Source organism: Cololabis saira, chromosome 11 (assembly GCF_033807715.1).
Source record: "Cololabis saira isolate AMF1-May2022 chromosome 11, fColSai1.1, whole genome shotgun sequence".
NCBI classification, from domain to species: domain Eukaryota; kingdom Metazoa; phylum Chordata; class Actinopteri; order Beloniformes; family Belonidae; genus Cololabis; species Cololabis saira.
Window position 1 is genome coordinate 26,520,842 of NC_084597.1, and position 18,890 is coordinate 26,539,731.

At 39.7% G+C, this 18,890-nt stretch overlaps 1 protein-coding gene across 1 annotated transcript; it reads right to left on the reverse strand.

Moving 5' to 3' along the window:
• Positions 1-978: 978 nt before the first annotated feature.
• Positions 979-13,219, reverse strand: anxa4 (annexin A4). The gene is made up of 13 exons (XM_061734229.1): positions 13,090-13,219; positions 11,880-11,928; positions 10,516-10,603; positions 9,835-9,929; positions 8,900-9,013; positions 8,483-8,573; positions 7,939-8,018; positions 6,032-6,088; positions 5,836-5,929; positions 5,511-5,606; positions 1,858-1,916; positions 1,520-1,642; positions 979-1,265 (listed from the first exon to the last, which is right to left on the reverse strand). Exons 2-13 carry the CDS (start codon positions 11,886-11,888, stop codon positions 1,209-1,211), a joined length of 963 nt encoding a protein of 320 aa, XP_061590213.1. The 5' UTR covers positions 11,889-11,928; positions 13,090-13,219; the 3' UTR covers positions 979-1,208.
• Between the last annotated feature and the right edge of the window lie 5,671 nt (positions 13,220-18,890).

Below are 18,890 nucleotides of genomic sequence, written 5' to 3' on the forward strand. Positions count from 1 at the left end.
TTTGTATTTTGCATCTATGTGTTTTTAAGTCCAAAGTTAGGAAATTAAAATATTGAGTAGTAAAGCACTAAAAAATGAATAATTCACAGTGTGGAATGGAAAACATCTCGGTTGATGAACTGTTTATATTTGTTTTGGAACAGTTCTTTGAAATCCGTTTGAAGGAGTTTTCGCAGTCAAAACGATTAAAACCACGAATTGCAGGCCAAAGTCAGTATGTATCAAGTGAAGGAAAATTGTAATCTAAAACTTAATTTCCTAACTTACATGAATGGGGGCATATTTTCAGCAGTGTTATGATTCAACGTTGATCTGATAGATTTACTGATGAAGCTCTTTCACTTGTCTCCGCTACAAAGAAAAGACGTGTGACAGGCTGGTGGGATTTTGTACATAAGATGATCTGAATCTGTTAAAGTTTCAAAGGCAGTGCAGAGGCCTGATGCACAACAATAAAGGGAGAGCATGCTATAAATTCTACATTATAAAAACTGGATGTAAAACTGCCAATGAGTCATGTTTTTTACCTCAGCAAACAATATAACAACTGTATCACTGGCAAACAGCTCAGAACAAAGCGTTCAGGCACAGTCCTGCCCTGCTGAGCTCACAGCCCCGTTGGTAAAAAGCTTTCTGTAGACTGCCGAGTGATTCCCCCTAGTGGTCACCTTGAGTACAACCACTGCATTTAGCGCCTGAGCTGTAATTTTCTGCCACGTCCTCTTTAACTTGATTAGAGCACATTTTACAGCCTCTGAAATCAAGACGTTCACCTGTTAATGTAATTGAGCCAAATGACAGAGTGCCGACTCAACAAATGAAGAACTGCGACCAATTAAATAAATGGATTTCACTGAATGGACAATGATGAAGATGTCAGACTGTAAGAGGAATGAAAGCTGGAGGTCATTACAATGTATCTGTTTTAAAGATGTCACAGGCATCTGTGGATCAATAACAAAAAGGCAAGCATAAAAAAATTCAATGTAATAATACTTTATTAATCCCCAATTTGAAATGTTAAAAAGGTCAGCGGTCTTTGGTTTAATTGGCTTGATTGGCATTACAAACTGTAATAACAAGACATTGTGTTAATTGTTAAAATTAGAAAAAGGCACAGAAGTAGAAAAGATTGAAAAAAAAATCCATGATGCTTTGAAAAAAAAAATCCATGATGCTGTTTGCAGAAACATGTCCTGATGTGACATCTACTCGCCTCCACACAGCTCCAGCAGGATTTTGCGGTAGTCACCAGACGTGTCTCCCTAAGTATTGAGAAAAGGATCTGTGAGGCTAGTGATGAGAATTATTGCAAATAATCTAATGAAAACACACCAATAACAAACACTGATATTTTATTTTGTTTATATCAGAGTATTTATGTAACTTGGACAGCAATAACTCCTCCAAAGTCTAATCTAAAGCCGTCACTTAAAGTTAGAATGGCAATTATCAATATTAGCTCATAGCTGATTAATTGCAGATCTTTTGCTGAATGCAGAATTTCCCCGTCCCTCACCTTGATGAAGGAGTGCAGAGTCTTTCCATACATCTTCTGGAACTCTGCCTTTATGTCCAGCATGTCAATCTCAGCCCTGGCGACCATTATTCTAATGAGGATGCTATCTGTGGTGCCCAGCCCCTGACAAGAGAAGAATTTATATTTTATTCACAACTAAACAGCACAATAAATCATGGCAGCAGTGATTGTTTATATCAGTGCTTGATGATACTATACATGCATATGCACTTTTCAATTTATACAATAGCAACTCAATATGCATGTGAAGAATACATCACTGTATTCACACATTAGGATCTGGTGGCCACTTACTGCTTTATCAAATGCTTACTTACCTTCATTGATTTGTACAATCGTTCTGCAAAAAACATCGGCTTGCTCCTCATGCATTTCACTGCGAAGCAAATAAATAAACCATGCATGAAATGTTATTGTAGTTCAAAACACAAAAGAGATCCCAGTATAAAACCAGATCAAATAAATCTCTTTGTCTTCTTTGTTTTTCTAAATGTCTTTATAACTTATTTTCAGTGTTGTATAAAATATTATACAAACTCAAAAACAAAGTAATTTTTCAACACTTATTTATTCAAGTCTGGCCAGCAAACAATTTGAAAAAATAAATAACGCCCCTTTTAGACACATGGGTTGGACAAACCAATCAGTGTGTCTCAAGATAAACTTGGAAAATGTTCCAATTTGATAAATAGTGTAGATGTGTGGCATTTATTTAAGTTCAATAGATAACTCCCCATTAAAATGATTCCTCAAACTACGTTTGCTGACCTAATGATGCTGCTCAGCTGCTGCAGCAAAGGTATGTCCAAATCCAAACTGAACTGTCCATATTTGTTAAGAAACCTCCAACTGACTCTGTTGCACTTTGTAGACTACAGCCTGACACAATTGTGCAAAAATGATCACTTTATTAAGTTTTGATTACTTTTTATTGTTAACTTCACTCTAGACCTTCACCCTTTGTTTTGGAAAACCCTCTTTCCACCGGCAAATGTTTTTCCTTTTACTTAAGCGACAAACTCCTCCCCTGCTTGTCGTCACTTCAGCCCAGGTCATCGCCCGGCTGACAGTAAAGGACCTGAGCCAGTAATGGACAAACGCACCATTGGGTATAGGTAACTGAGTTACTTTATTTAAAGAGTAATGCATTAGAGTATTAGTTACTGGCAAAAGTAATGGTGTTACAGTAACCTGTTACTACCCAAAACTTTAAATGAGTTTCTAAATATCGTCCAGCGAAGCTTTGTACTCCTCTCAAACAGATTAATCATTAAAGTAGGTCATATTAATGCATCCAAAGGCAATATAATTTCTGAGCGTAAGGGGTTACACAGATCTGCTGTGTTGACCAAAGAGCCACTTTCCTGAAACAATAAGTGAGTACAGTCAAGCCCATTTTATAATTCCACTTTGGCCGCGTTCAGACTGCAGGCAAATATCCGATTTTTAGCCAATCCAGATTGAAACTGGATGACTCTTTTGAAGTCTGAACAGTCCCAAACCGCATGATATCCGATTTTTGCAAACCAGATTGAAACCACCTCCGGGAGGTAGTTTCATATCCGATCCATATCTCATTTGGGCAGATGCGTGTCAGTCTGAACAGCTCCAAACACTCAGATCGGATATGACTGTCCCAGACGCTCCAAACCACCTGCCCATTTCCAGTTGTGGAGCTACTCATCCTTCACAGAGAGCATGTACAATCTCTGATGTCGCGTCAAAAACTATTATTTGTAGTTTAAGTGTTGCAAATTCACATTACAACATGTTTTAATAGCAGAAAAAAGACCGCATTTCCACGTAGGTGCGGGTCGCCGCGTACCCTACGCCGTAGGCTCTGCGTCGGTGTAACGCGGAACCATAAATCAGCCTTCAGTCGCGCTGTGAGCCTGAACCTGCAGCCCGTCAGCCCCTCTCCTCCTAGGAGGACAGGTTATGGAGCGGGGCTGCCAGTTAATCATTGCTGGTTCGTTTTGTTAACTCTGAGCTTTGTTGGTTGGTTTGTTAGTTTGCTGGTGGTTTTGTTCTGAACACTTTTCTCTGTTTCTCATTTTGCTGGGACGTCGGGTCCCTCCGCCGAGACAACTTTTGCGGTATGCGTTCATTGTTATGTCTAAAAATGATGCGCAGTGCCCACCCAATCAGAAACAGTACAGATATTTTGGGATTTTTTTTATATACCGTATATAAAAAAAATACATGACTTCACACAATACACGCGCTGGGTGACGCCTCCGCTCCGACGTCGTTGCTACGGCAACCCGTCAGATCAGTCATGATGTGGCCCAGTCTGAACAGAACCAGATCCGATATGGACACTTGCTAAAAACAGTGTGGACAGTCAGCCCTGAAAATCGGATATGAGAAGGAATCAGATATATATCTGATTTGCCTGCAGTCTGAACGCGGCCTTTGTCTCACCAGAAGTGTACTTGGGTTGTGTTTTTTCACCCAGGGCACGACACATGAACTTTTAACGTTTCAATATAACCACAAAGAGTTTCTAGAATAAACTAGTGTTACTCAACACAGTCCGTCACTGCCTCCAGAAATCTGCTCTGAAACTGTATTTATTATGCAAGCAGGATGCAAGATATCAACCCTGTTGGGAAACAGCAGAGTTTTCTCGCCACAGGCTTAGCTCAGATGTTTGAAAAGACATGTTTGTTGATCACAAGTCCATGCTTCTCCTTGCTTTTGGGAGGAATAGATGTCAAGATAAGAAAACCAATCCAGGTTTTTAACAAAAGTCAACACCTATGATGAGACAGGGGTGAATCAGTGACCGTGACATGGTTGGATATGTATTAAGGCACCATGTAGAGGTGTATTTCGCAAGTTTGGGAGTAATATGTTATGTATATTAAAGGCAGCGACTTTACAATAAATGGCATTTTAAAACTAAGAAATTAATGTAATGGATATAAGTGTTGAATTTGGCAGTAACGTGCTTCAATGTGAACGTGTCACACTCAAGGTCACTAGGTCAAACAGTTTGACAACAATATTGTGTTTTGACAAAAAAAGAAAAGATAAGAACATCCTAAGCAGGCTGATTCTTCAAATAACACATTTTTCATTACAAAATTACAACCAATTAGTGGACTTCATAATTTATTATTTGTAATAATGAGTCAATGAACTGGAAAAATCTCGGCATGCATTAAAGGTCAAGTAAGTTTCAGAGGCTGTACCTGAAAGTCTGAAAAATAATTTTTCTTCCATTGATTAAAGTTGTTTTATATTCTAATAATAAAAAGTTAAATTATAGTTTAATAAATGAAATTAATAATAACATCTGTGTGGAAAAAAAAGAACTTGAACAGAGGCAAATTAATTGTCACTCTTTTTTTTGCCAATCAACAGGACTTTTTATGGTATTTATTCCTGTGGATGTTAAAGACACTCATTCATGCATACTGAATGCAAGTAACTGGAAGCAGGCAGAGGCGAAGCTGCCATTAGTTGTCATTGGTTAAGCCAGTAAGTTGTATTAACATGATAAATGAGTTAAGTGACTGAGCTCTGTGTGGATCAAAGATCTGAATCAGAGACTGCTACAGGCAAAAAAGACTGGATTCTGCAAGAAATGAGACTCACTTGCGTTTCCTTGATGGTGACAATTATGTAACAGAAAGGAATAAACTATCCTTTTACATATTACATATCTTCCAGGTGGTTTAATGCCTCGTCATCCAGACAAAACATGAGGAAAACCCTGTTTAATGTTAGTCTGCAGTTTCCCAAGCTGCTGAATGTTGGTGGTTTTGATGAAGGTTAGAAAGAAGAGTATGTCAACTGCATATTTTCAAAATGAATCACATTCTGGAAACGCATCACCTACTTCACTTTTAAACAGGGCTATATCAAGATTTTTTTTTTAAAGAAGAATTTTCTATATTAATTTAAATGTATGTTTTTGACATTAGAAACTAGTCTGAAGGAATGTGTCACATAAGAGACAGACCTATGGCCAAGAAGACATCCTCCAGGCAGCCAGACATCTCTCTCTTGATGCTGTCTTCAATGCTTTTGCCAGAAATCTTTTGATACTCCTCAAATACTGGGAAAAGAAAAAGATTTGATTAATGGCATAATAAAACATAAAAGGGGAAGTTGACTACTGTGAACTGTTGTGTCCACTCAGGAAGTGTGGGATTCAAAAAGCAGAGTGTTTACTCAAAAACTGCCACAAAGGGGCAGTAAAAGCCCCAGTTTCTGTAAATTTGAGGATGGACAGTATAAAATTCATAAGACAAGAGTTTGCAGCATTCTCATTTTGACATGAATACCTTGCATCAGATGGTTCTGGTTTCTCACACACAAAACGGTGAGAAATTTAACCTCATCTGTGCCCCATCGGGCCTCTCCAGCCTCGTAGATTTCCTAGTCACAGGCATAAAAGACAGAAGACATACATCAGAAATGTAACTTTATCATGAAGGGAAAGTTTAACACAATATTTCATCTCAAAATGAAAAGCTTTACCTTGGCATCTTGAGCCGCCTGGGCCTTATCCACGTTGTTACCTTCATCCCGTCCAGCCTGTAAAACAGAAGAACGCAGCTGTTTAAAACAAGTGATGGATAGCACAGCAACTCATTTCAGCTTTTCCATTTTAGAGGTCGTGACAGTGCAGCATCATATTCAGCATATTGATTTTGCACAGATGCAACCTTCACACAACAGCTGAAAAAAAGACCAAAAGAAAGAAAGAAAGAAGAGGAGAAAAACAATTTACAAATTCACCATCTTTCCTGAAGAATGGTTCACTACAATTTCCTACTAAAAAGAAATCAGAATATCACAAACATGTCCTCACTTTGTTTTATCTCCTTCTTCTCCTCTGACACAACCCAGAGTTATGACATATGAATAGAAATATAGTTTTATTCAGTTGATTATTTGCTTTTATTGCTGTAGATTAAATTATTTAATCAAATTAATTTAGTTCTTATTAGCTAATTGATTATTTAATTACTTTAAACACTACAAAGTACCACAGAAGACAGGGATCAAATATGTTTTGAACAACAATATAGTCCTCTTGACTTCATGAATTATTTTAAACAATAAGAATACGCTAACTCTCTGTCATTGTCCCAAGTAAAACTAAACAAATTTAAGAACATTAATAACTTAAATGTGACCATCGTCAAAATCGCTGAATGTTTTAACATAATAATGTAAGAGTTTTTGGGCTTGCAGATTTTTGTGAAAAGAAAAAAAAAATCAATACAACATAAAAATGTTAATAAAAAACATTTTAGAGTGGGAAAGGGTTTATATATTACAGTTCCTGTAATAGTGGTATAAGTTACTTTGCATTAGGCTTTATCCAGAGTTTTGAGGTCATCAAAGTGCACTAGTGATAAGTGAGTAGGTTTAGAAACGATCAGCAATCACCCAACGTTTTCAGCTAACCCGATCGCAACTATAACCCCAAATTTTGATGACACAGAATTATCCCCGACCCGATACGCAACCCACATTGTTTTTCTTTCAAAAATAATATAAATAAAAGATAAGCTCTTGATTAATCATTGCCTTAAGTTTATATGAACAACAAACACAGGTGTTAATACGCATGTAATCTATAGATGTCCGTCCAAGATTTTAACCACATAAGCAAGACATTACGTCTTGCATCAGCATTGTCACAGGGCTATAGCCTACTGCCCTGATTGCCCAAAAAGGCTTTCCCATGATCTGTGACCAATTATTGGATATATCCCTGCAGTAGGAATAATCACACTCTGTCTTGACCTAAACATTCAAACCTTGATGAGTCATCAGACCAACAATTGAAATACACCACATGTACCATCTTGATATTTCCTTAAATTTTTCCCAGACTTGACTTTTTCTATGTGTTTATCTTTTTGTTTTCTTTACCCCCATCTTTAACCTTTCCCTGACCGTCTCTTTCACCTGCCTTGTATCACACACACCTGCGTTTGTGTGGAAAGGTCCTGCCAAAAATCCAATGATGTCTTCGTATTTACAACTAATGTAGCTTTTGCATTTTTATATAACTATTAATTTCCAAAGTGCAATAATTATTCCGACCAGCCTGACTGAAGCCTAACCGAATATAATTATGCATATTTTTGTATGACTCGTCACCTGCAGTACTGCGGTCGACCGCTCAGTCCGGATCAGCCCACGCATCACTGATGTAAACATAAGGTAGGGGGATTTTGCAACCTGATTATTCTGGAAAAGCACGACTTGAAAAGATTGAAAACCACTGTTTTAAAAGACTGCTGAAGCTATTACTGTTACAAACTTCATGCCAGAAGTGAGGATTGTGTTCTTCAACTGTCTTTGATAACAGAATATTAGCAGAATAATGCCCAACAGTTCAGGAGGTTTGCAGATTGATGTATGCTCACCGTGAGTAAAGAGACCAAAACCCTTTTGAACATTCCTGATGTGTCCCCTTCCACAGCATCTTCCAGGCTCTCCCCATATTCTGACATTAAAAAATGTTGCAAAGAGGTTAAACATTGTTGTACATTTACGGTTATTGTACAGAATTCATCTAAATTAAAACAGCTGGACATATATGCAGCGAACATGATACAGCACATCGTACAATTGATTATGGCTATATATGCTCAGAGAAAACGGTTATATAGAAGTACTGACTAGTACTGTATACAAAACATCTGTTTTAACACCATAAAAATGTATTTACATGTGATGAGGATTAATCCATTTCGTTTAAACCACAGAGGAAGTAATAAGCAAACAATGAAGTACCACACAAAGAGTAGCAACAGCTTTTATGAATAATTCACGGCATCGTTTCTTATGAGACTTAGCCACTGCTACATAGTATCAGATGCCATCTACAGGCTGTAGGCGGCAACAATAAAGAGATATAAAGAGTAATCTGATGTCAGAGATTTCATTTGTAGAAGTGAAAACGGTTACCTTTCTTGTAGAAGGCATTGATGGCGTTTATTTCATTACTGGACCTTGAAGCCAGAATATCGATGAGACAGGCCTCTTCTGTTCCAGCACCCTGTGACAAATCAGTATGCCATAAATTGAACGGCTTAAAGCATAAGAATAGAGGTAGTTTGTGGGTTTGTTACTGTCTAGGTCAACAATGCATACTCTCTAATTACCCCAGCTCGTTCAAGAATCTCTGGACAAAGCACATTTCCTCAGACATGCATTGTTCACATGTATCAAAAATTAAAACAATTCTTGCTTTTTATGAAAGAATAATAACTAAACATGTCATCTAAGGATCATAGAAACATGCTCTCAAAACTGGACGTCAGGGATTGGTTATTGCATCAAGACATTGGTTGTTAATTGTTGAGTGTTATGATGAACTCTGACCTTAATTGCACTTTTCAGCTCAAAGGCATCGTACACAGTGGGCAGCATCAGCAGACCCAGGACGACACTCCTGAAGTTCCCACTCAGCTCTGAGGACAGATCCTCAGCTAGGTCCTGCCAGAGGGGACAGATGGATTTACAGGAAAACAATTATTCCCAGGTTGCCTTTAAATTCATTAAGGAGATCAACTGCAATGAAAGCCAAGTGTCTTTGACATTAAATTCTATTGAAACAGCTTTAAGACCAAACTTCACACATTGCAGCAGCACTTGGTTCCCGCTAGGGGGTTTGGTTTCTGGAGAGAGTTTTGTAAAAAGAGGAGCTGTTTTAGAGAAGTTCTGTGACCACATGTGGGTGTCACCGTGTGCAACATGACTCACTCTTTCTGCCTGTAAGCTTTCCACTCACAATTTTTGCTCTTCCTGCAGCTCCCTCAGTGAACTCAGTGAATAATTTTATTGATCCTTTACTGGGTGCAATGTATTCAGCTACTTATTATCTCATCACATCGATACAACAAATTCCCCTTTTAGTTAATATATTGATTCCCTGTTAACGTGAAACAAAGAAACAGTGGGTTTACATTATGTTCAGATGAATGTAAACTTCCCTTTTTCAAAAGCTCACAAAGGTTTATCTGTTTTCTCAGTGGTAATTTCTGCATTTTACTCAATGATTAACTTTCCCTTTATCTCTCCAGTTTAAATATTGAATGAAAATACTGGGAGTACACAGTGGAATAAGGAACTCAACAATGATGCATCCATTGCTGCTGCCAGCAGTTTGTCAAAGCTGCTGTTTAACATTTTCGGGCAGTCTCGTCATCATTTCCCCACCTCTCTACTTTGTTTGAGTAAACTTAAGATAAAAATGACACTTTCATTCACATATATCACATAAACATCTGTGAGCTATGCTTCTTTATAGTTCTCACCTTGCCAACAGTTTGTTTGTACGCCTCTTTAATGCGCTGCCTCTGGGCATTAGTACGATGAGCGAGAACTGCAGTGATAGCGGCCTCATCCGTTCCTGAAATGAAAAATAGGATCAGCCTTAAATCTATAAGTTTTGTTTATATTCTTTCAAAACAAGACATCAGCCAAAATGTGTCTGACAACAGAGAGCACTGGAGCAGTCAGTGGAGATCCTCCCAACACACAGCTGTATGTTGGCATATAAACTATCTGTTTGCAAACTAGAGTCAGGGGGGAACTGATTAGACTAGTAAACCTAACAGTATTAACATTCCTCACCATGAATTTGCTGAAAAAGAGAAAATGTCCCTGCTACTGCTCCTGAGTACTATATTAAATACTATTTTATATTAACATCTGTGTGATTAGTAAAGTCAAATTCAATTTTTACTTTATGTCTGATGTGAAGAAAGAAAGGTACAAAGTCAATTTATGGATGTAATAAGTAAATAGACAACCTAAAGCTGCCATGACAACACCAGCACTTAGCAACATTGAGGACAACACTCAAATGTTCCTGTACAGAACAGAGGAGGCAGTATTTTTTCTTTTTTCCATGGAAGCCTGAATATAATGACTGTGAGATTTATCTTTAGCTACGATGGACAGACTGCGACTGCAAGGGCAGCTGGGTCACTTACCAGCTCCCTTCATGGCCGATCTCAGACTCTGGACGTCTTCCTCGGCATTAAAACCAGCCGCCTCAGTCAATGTCCCACGGGTTCCAAGCTGTCCATAAATAACACAATTACAAATATGTATTGCGCATAAATTAAGCAGAATAAATCATCTACTTTCTAATATTTACAATAAAACACACACACACACACACACACACACACACACACACACACCACACACACACCCTGACAGCCAAGCAGGGTCCAATAAAAAAAAAAAAAAATGTGCTTTAGACTACTCTCTCTCTTTCTATACATTCAATGACCATTATTAGGGGGAAAAAAACACACCTCTGTAAAAACAACACTTTGACATTTGGACAGCAGGGAAACATGAGTAACATGAGGAGGTATTGGAAAAAAAAAAAACAACATTGATTGAAATAATATGCCACACTTCTTGTTGATGTTCAGCATCAAATGAACATCAAAATAGATTTTAGAGTCAGCTATGTTATCGCTGTTTTCAAAATCAATAGAAGATTCTAGTGTTGTGTAGGGCTGTTCGATTAATCGATTTTAAATCGTAATCGCGATTATGTAATTAGAACGATGTTAAAACGTGAAAATCGTAAAATCGTTTTTTTGACTTTTTTTTTTTTTTTTTTAACCTTGTCTGCACAAATATTAATGATTGATACCATATTAATGATTGATGGAAATACTTCTCAATACAAGTGCCCCATCGGAGAGGCTCTTTAGTGTAGGAGGGGCGTTGTAACCAGCCACCGGGCATCCCTCAAGCCAGATGCGGTAGACCGGCTCGTGTTCCTTGCAAAAAACTTGCAAATGTAATGACTGACATTACACACCTTTACCTCCTTCATGGGTTGCATTATTATTTAGCATGCAAAGACCCAATTTAGTTTAATTAGAAAATGTCTTGTTTTATTTAATTGGAAATATAACTTACTGTATGTTTGCAAGTGCTGATTTGCTGATTTTTTTTTCCAGAGATAAAACTTTATATTTTATTATATTTTTTTAAACTTTTTTTCCAACTTATTTTACAGAGTTTTGCACTTTATTCATTCATTTTTGGTTTAATGAGAGCAAAGTTTGCACTTAAAGCCCAATGGGGCAAATGTTCAATAAAAAAACAGCATATTTGAAATAATTTCTTTGCCTTTTGTCAATTCACAAAATAATCGTAATCGTAATCGAAAATCGGATTTTGAGAGAAAAAAATTGAGATTTTATTATTGGGCAAAATCGAACAGCCCTAGTGTTGTGAGACTGTAATAACCATGCAAATACATGTTCATGTAGGTGAGTACGTGAGTTTTCACTGCACACAGGTGAGCTGCTGGTAGGAGGAGACTTACTGCTGCCATTGTAGCGAAAGATTGAAGTTCTTACTGGAGGTCCAAAAAGCTACAAAAGAAGCAAAGAGAAAATGCTCACATGTGATTTCCACAAGGATTTGTTAATAACGTAGTAAGAAATAATCAGCAGACAGTAAGCTGTGTCAGGTTGGAGTGCCACACCTCATTACCCTTTGACCATTATAATATGCATGTTCTGAACTTATATGTCCTTATGGGGGCTCATGACACTCCTTTGTGTCCCTCTTGTGTTCTGTTGTCCCAGGAGCTAATCCCATTAAACTTGTGTTTATATGAACACACCTGTAATGAGCCCGACGAGAGGAAAGATGGTAAGGTTTCACTCCTGTTTTCATCTCTACAGGGATCAACTTACCCTCTGATGTAGCCATTACAGACCTGTCAAAACGCATAGACCCCACTCAAATTGTGGTACTCCAGCCTTCTCTCAACACCACAGATGTAGCTTCTAAGGACTTCAATTATTCATTGAGTCAAGAGCAAAGCTGGACTATAGTCATCGATTATGACAACACCTTATAGCTTTGGACACGCCTGGACACAGTTAATTTATCATGTGATGACCACAGAACAAAGCAAATGTTGTCTCTGCTGAAACACAAAAGAAGTTCTTATGTGCATAAACAAAACCAACACCTTGTTATTTCTCAGGCAAATATTTTGAGACCTTGTACTCTGTGTATTCAAATTCATGCAAATGTGTACGTGATAACTTTAATTTTCTAAGACACACTTTTGGCTCTTAAACTGAATCTGATAAACATTTAATGAATTTAGAAGAAAAAAAACAGGATTTTCTTATACATGCTTATAGCTTTCATTCTTTGAAAGCAAATAATTGTGTTACAAACGTGTAAATCAGCGAGTTCGCTGCAAACAATAGTAATAAACCGAATAACTTGCAATGGCTAAAATGAAAAGAAAGAACAAAAAAAGCCCCCAAACCATTCTTTCAAAAACCTTATATCCATAAAAATTACACGAATACAATACGTAATTTACAAGACATTTTAGATGAGCTGAAGGTAGAGGAAAAGCGGTACCGAAAGTGCCCGAGGAAGAAAAGCCCTTCACATATAACTTGGTACAAACTTGGCTGACACACCCTGCAGACAGGACTGCGGCTGAGCTCAATCTGTCAATGATAAACAGTTAAACTCCACCAACGGCAAACTAGACTCTCTCTTACCTGTATTGACGACTGTGTATGGAGCCTGAAGCCACAAAACAAGGTGATTTTTGCCCTTCTTTGCACGGAACTGACTTACAAATGGCTTTTCAACTCAATTCCGCGCACACCGCCCACTTCAGTGTTTTCAAGACCCTCCTTGTTGTGAACGTCATCCACCTCGGCTGCTGCATTCAGGGAACATCGTTCAAATATTCACACTGTCACTTCGGGAGCGTCAACTATCAGTTATGCACGTAACCAAGGCAAATGTCAAAATCACCCAGGACTGAGCCCAGATACACAGGGGTTGACATCAAGTTCCCATACTTGCGGAAGTATAGGTTTTCTTTTCAACCATGTAAGTTTATAAAATACAATTTTCCGTGACTGCTCCAGAACACAGCATTTAAAATTACAAGATCTTTAAGACTGATTTATGGTTCCGCGTTACACCAACATAGAGCGTACGCCGTAGGCTACGCCGTACCCTACGGCGTAGGCTCTGCGTCGATTTAACGCAGAACCATAATTCAGGCTTTAGCAGTGTATGGGCACACCTTAAGAGCTCAAATCGTCCACGTTTTCGGTTATCTCGCAACAGTGTGTCATGTGCCACTATGCACAATCTTGTTTTTCTACAAACGTGTGCACAGAACAATTTGCCAGTTTAAATTAGAGTACTTTCATTAGGTCAGGCCCTACATTATGGAATGACCTGCCGGAGGAGATCAGGCGAGCCACATCTCTGTCCATTTTTAAATCTCTTTTAAAAACACACTTTTTTTTAAATGTGCTTTTACTTAACATCTAATAATGTACTCTATAATATCCAATGTTATTATTTTCTAATGTTTTATTGTATTTCTATGTTCTTGTGTTTTTATATTTTTGTCATTTTATTGGATTCTGCCTTTTAATTCTGCTTTGTAAAAGCACCTTGTAACTGTGTTTGGAAAGGTGCTATACAAATAAAGCTTATTATCATTATTATTATTAGAAGATTCACAGTGCAGGGTTGTGATGTCACACCAGCCGTGTTTCTCCTTTTATTCTTCTTGTTTTTCTTCTAGGTCAGGGGTGTCAGACTCCGGTCCGCTGTCCTGCATGTTTTAGATGCTACCCTGCTTCAGCACACCGTGATACAAGGAGCTGTGTCATCAACAGAGCTGTCCAGACCTTGTTGACAAGTGGATGATGACTATTTGAATCAGGTGTGTTGATGCAAGGAGACATCTAAGACACGCAGGAGGACTGGAGTCCCCCACCCCTGCTCTAGGTCATCCCAGTTAGATGGCCCTGTTTGGCAAAATCAAACGACCTTGCCATGTTGCTCAGCTTCCTTCTGTCTTTTCCCCTCTTCTACCACAAGATGTCTCCAGTTCACAGATTGATCTTGTGCCAGTGATGAGGTGATGGGATTAGCTCACGACTGACTCTCCCATTGCACAGGTTTGGAGGCTCCACTACCTCCCTGTTTCCCCACAGGTTGATGGTGGGGGGAATTTTTTGCTAAACAGCTGGGTTCGATGTCCGATTTACCCCATCCATGTGCTGTATTTGGGTACAACACTGAACCCTTCAATGATCTTGATGATTTATCGTTCTCTCTTGTGTGCTGGTTTTTAATTTGACTTAATTTGTGGAATTAAAAAAATAATAAAAATGTTAATCAACTATGTCTAAAAATGTGCTTCTGGGTACTTACTTACTGTATCTAGAAGAGACAGTGGCTACAAAATTACTTATTTAAATAGAAAAAGTTGCAGTGAAGCACAAAATAAACAAAATGGAACATGAAATAGGGCCAAAAGTAGCTTTCAAAGGGTTGAATATCTTGTGGTTTGTGTCGGATAAGACCACCACTGAAAACAAAGGGAACCAAAACTGCAAGAAGTGCTATTCTGTTAACAATTTTTTATTGCATTCTATGCAATCTCTGTTTTGATTGTTATCCTTTTTTTGTTATTAATTTGATTCTGCATCCATGTTCTGTTAAAAAATATTGTTTTATAGAGCATAGTTTTAATGAATATGAACTTTTAAAAGACCATTTTTTTAAAAACCTTTTCTTTAGTTCTTATTATTCCCCTTTAGGCTTTTCATATTTTGGTTAATATGGCAAAACTAGTTGACAAGAAATATATTCTAATCAAGTGCCACATACTTATTTTTTTTCCCCTCACACCTTTGTGATATGCAGTAATAAATTATTTTACTTTGTGTACATATATAAATACCATAATCTCAAGCCACAAATGCAAAGGTTTAATAATGTTGAAAAAGCATTTCCATTGTATATTTTGACTACCAAAAAATGAAATCCCAATTCACCCCAAACCAGCTCTAATCAGTTTTAAATCTGGAGACTGAGCGGACCATTTCATGCTTTCTTTCAGGGTTGGCTGAGTAGGATCTAGATGCAGGAGACGAGGATGCAGCGGTTCCAATACACGTGATTTATTTACTCAAAGAAACCAAAAACCCTGCTGAGCAGGATTGCAAAAAAACAAGAGCCTGACATGACCAAAAATACACAACCTGACATAACATGGAGGTTAGAAACAGTACAGACCAGCAGGAAGCAAGGGAAAGACAAGGTATACACAGTAGGCTTGAGGAGAGCAAGGTGCAGACGATCAGAGCAGATGGGAACAAGGGAAGTCAAAACAAAACCTAAACACAAGGACATGGGGTTTCAAAATAAGCAGGAACCTCACTACCAAAACTATGACAAACTCAAAACGGTAACACTTTCAGATTTACTCTCTTTTTATTTTTTCACAAGGTAGATCTGGCATAACTTGAACTCATGGTTTAGGTCACAGACACAGGAGGGCACTGGTGCTGCAGAATAGCTTGATGGAGGTTTTGCTCCAGGTTGTCTCCCACTCTGGACAAGTCACTGACCCTGGATCCAGCAAAACATCCCCCGACCATCACAATTCCTTATCATGGCTGACAGTTGATGTCACACACTAATGTATAATTCAGATTTTTTTTTTCGGTTTTGAGTATTTATTTTTATTTTATTTAACCTTTATTTAACAAGGTAAGTCAATTGAGAACAGTTTCTCATTTACAATGACGACCTGGGCAAGAGGCAGCACGAAGAGTCAAACACATACAATCACAGTGAAACAAACAATCAAACAAGATATATAAAAAACACAAAACACATAAAAAATATGAATAAAAAGTGTTAGCGCTGGTCCGGAAGAGTTACAAACATGTGCAATGATCACAGATGAATGTTGGGAGTGTATTTTTTAAGGAGAATGGATGAATGTGTGAAGTTTAAGTTTTTGTTGCAGATGATTCCAATCACTAGCAGCAGCAATGAAATGAATTGAAATGAACTGAAATGAATTATGGCCAAAGGAGGTGCAGGCTTTTTGAATGACCAGGTTAATGTAACTGCTTGAACGTAGGTTCTGATTACTGATGTTGATATTAAGTAGTGAGCCAAGATATGAAGGGGTGCTTCCAGTGATGGTTTTGTAGATGAATTGATACCAGTGGATCAGTCTACGGGAATGAGGTTACAGTGATGGGTATTAAAAACCACCTGTTACAAAGCGGGTGGTGGTGTGGTAATGACGTTGAGAATGAAGTTTGTTGAGAGGGTTTTGGAGACAGACCTATATACTATATCACCGGTCCGTAATCTAGAATTAGGAGGATTGTCATTTTAACCAGAGCATACTTTGCAGAGTGGGTGAATTTCGGTAATAAGAGGGATAAGCTAACGGCGCTAGCACGGCACCAAAGGGAATACCGGGAATGCAGCATGATGCTGTTCACAGAGACCTGGCTAACGGAGCAAACAACAGATTCCGACATCACTCTGAACGGATTTCATCTGATAAGGGCAGACAGGACACAGTGCCACTGAGTGGTAAGAAATAAAAAGCAGGGGGGGCTTGCTGTGTTTGTGAATGATAGATGGTGTAACCCTGGACACATCACTATCAAAGAACAACTGCAGTGTGGACATTGAGCTGCTAGCTGTTAGCATGAGGGAACTCTTGCATGTTATTGCAATAGCTGCTAATGCCAACGCAGCCCGCAATGTCCTACACTCAACTATTGTAAGCAGGCTGCAAACACAGCATCCACATGCCCTCCTCCTTATTACTGGGGACTTCAATCATGCCTCTCCTTCATCCACACTGCCAACTTTCAGCCAGTATGTCACCTGCAGCACCAGAGGAAATAAAACACTGGACCTTTTTTATGCCAACCTTAAGGAGGCGGATACATCACATGCAACTTCCTCCGACTGGAGCCCCTTCTGCTCTAAGGACTCACACCTCAACCCCCCTCACTGCTACTCCCCCTCCATAACCCCTCTGCCCACTCTCTACTCCACCGAACCCACCAACCCCCCTCCCTCAACCCCGCCCAGCCCACTCACCACCCCCCCGCCCAGCATGGTGCTCTCCACAGCCCAGGTGGAGAGAGGACTGGCCAGGCTCAAGGCGAAGAAGGTGACAGGTCCAGATGGCATCACCTCCAGGCTGCTCAAATCCTGCTCCAGGCAACTGTGCAGGATTGTGGAGCACATCTTCAACATGAGCCTGAGGTTGCACAAAATACCACTGCTGTGGAAGACGTCCTGTGTGGTACCGGTGCCCAAGTCATCTCGACCCAGCGACTTCAGCCACTACCGGCCGGTGGCCCTGACATCACACCTGGCAAAGACCCTGGAGAGGCTGGTCCTCCACCGCATGCGCCCCACGGTGAGCTCCTCCGCCGACCCACTGCAGTTCGCCTACCAGCCGAGCATCGGGGTTGAGGACGCCGTCATCTTCCTCATGCAGAGGTCCCTGTCCCACCTGGAGCGGTCTGGGAGCACTGTGAGGATCATGTTCTATGATTTCTCCAGTGCCTTCAACACCATCCAGCCAGAACTGCTGAGGGACAAACTGGACCATGCTGGAGTCTGTCAGGCCCTGACATCATGGGTCCTGGATTTCCTCACAAACAGGCCACAGTTTGTGAGGACAGGAGGCTGTGTGTCTGACACGGGGGTCTGCAGCACAGGAGCGCCACAAGGGAACATCCTGGCCCCCCTCTTCACCCACCACACAACAAACTGCCACCTCCAGAAGTTCTCGGACGACTCCGCCATCGTCGGTCTCATTAAAGGGGACCTATTATGAAAAACAGGTTTTCTCTTGCTTTAACATATAAAGTGGTCTCCCCTCAGCCTGCCATCTCAGAGAAGGAGGAAAGCATCCAAATTCTGCAGTGTCTGTACAGCCGCCCGGATGAGCCATCCAGTGTGATGTGACTTCTACGAGCCGTTCAGATTCTGCTCCTGTCATTACGTAACGACAGGAGCAATGCGTGAAACCGCGCCCACAACTAACTCCGCCGGCCGGAGCTTCCGCCATTTTTCCGTAGCGGTGCATTGCGTCATTTGCGTCAGGCAGCCAATCAGCACAGTGCCTCATTATCATAGCCGCCCGCCCACTCAGAATCCAGCATAGAGAAGGAGGTTAGAGAATGGGAAGATAAAGACATGGCTCAGAGGCTGACTTTCTAATTTATCTAGCAAAAACAATAAAAAGCTTGTTTTTAAGACGTTCAAGGCCTGTTTAAAATAGGTATTAGATGCCATAATAGATCCACTTTAACAACGGAGACGAGAGGGAGTACCGAGAACTGAACCACAGATTTGTAGACTGGTGCCAGCGGAACCGCATCCAGATTAATGCTGGGAAAACGAAGGAGCTGGTAGCGGACTTCCGCCGGCGCAAAGTCCCCCCCCTCGCCAGTGAACATCCAGGGAACGGACATAGAGATAGTGGACTTAC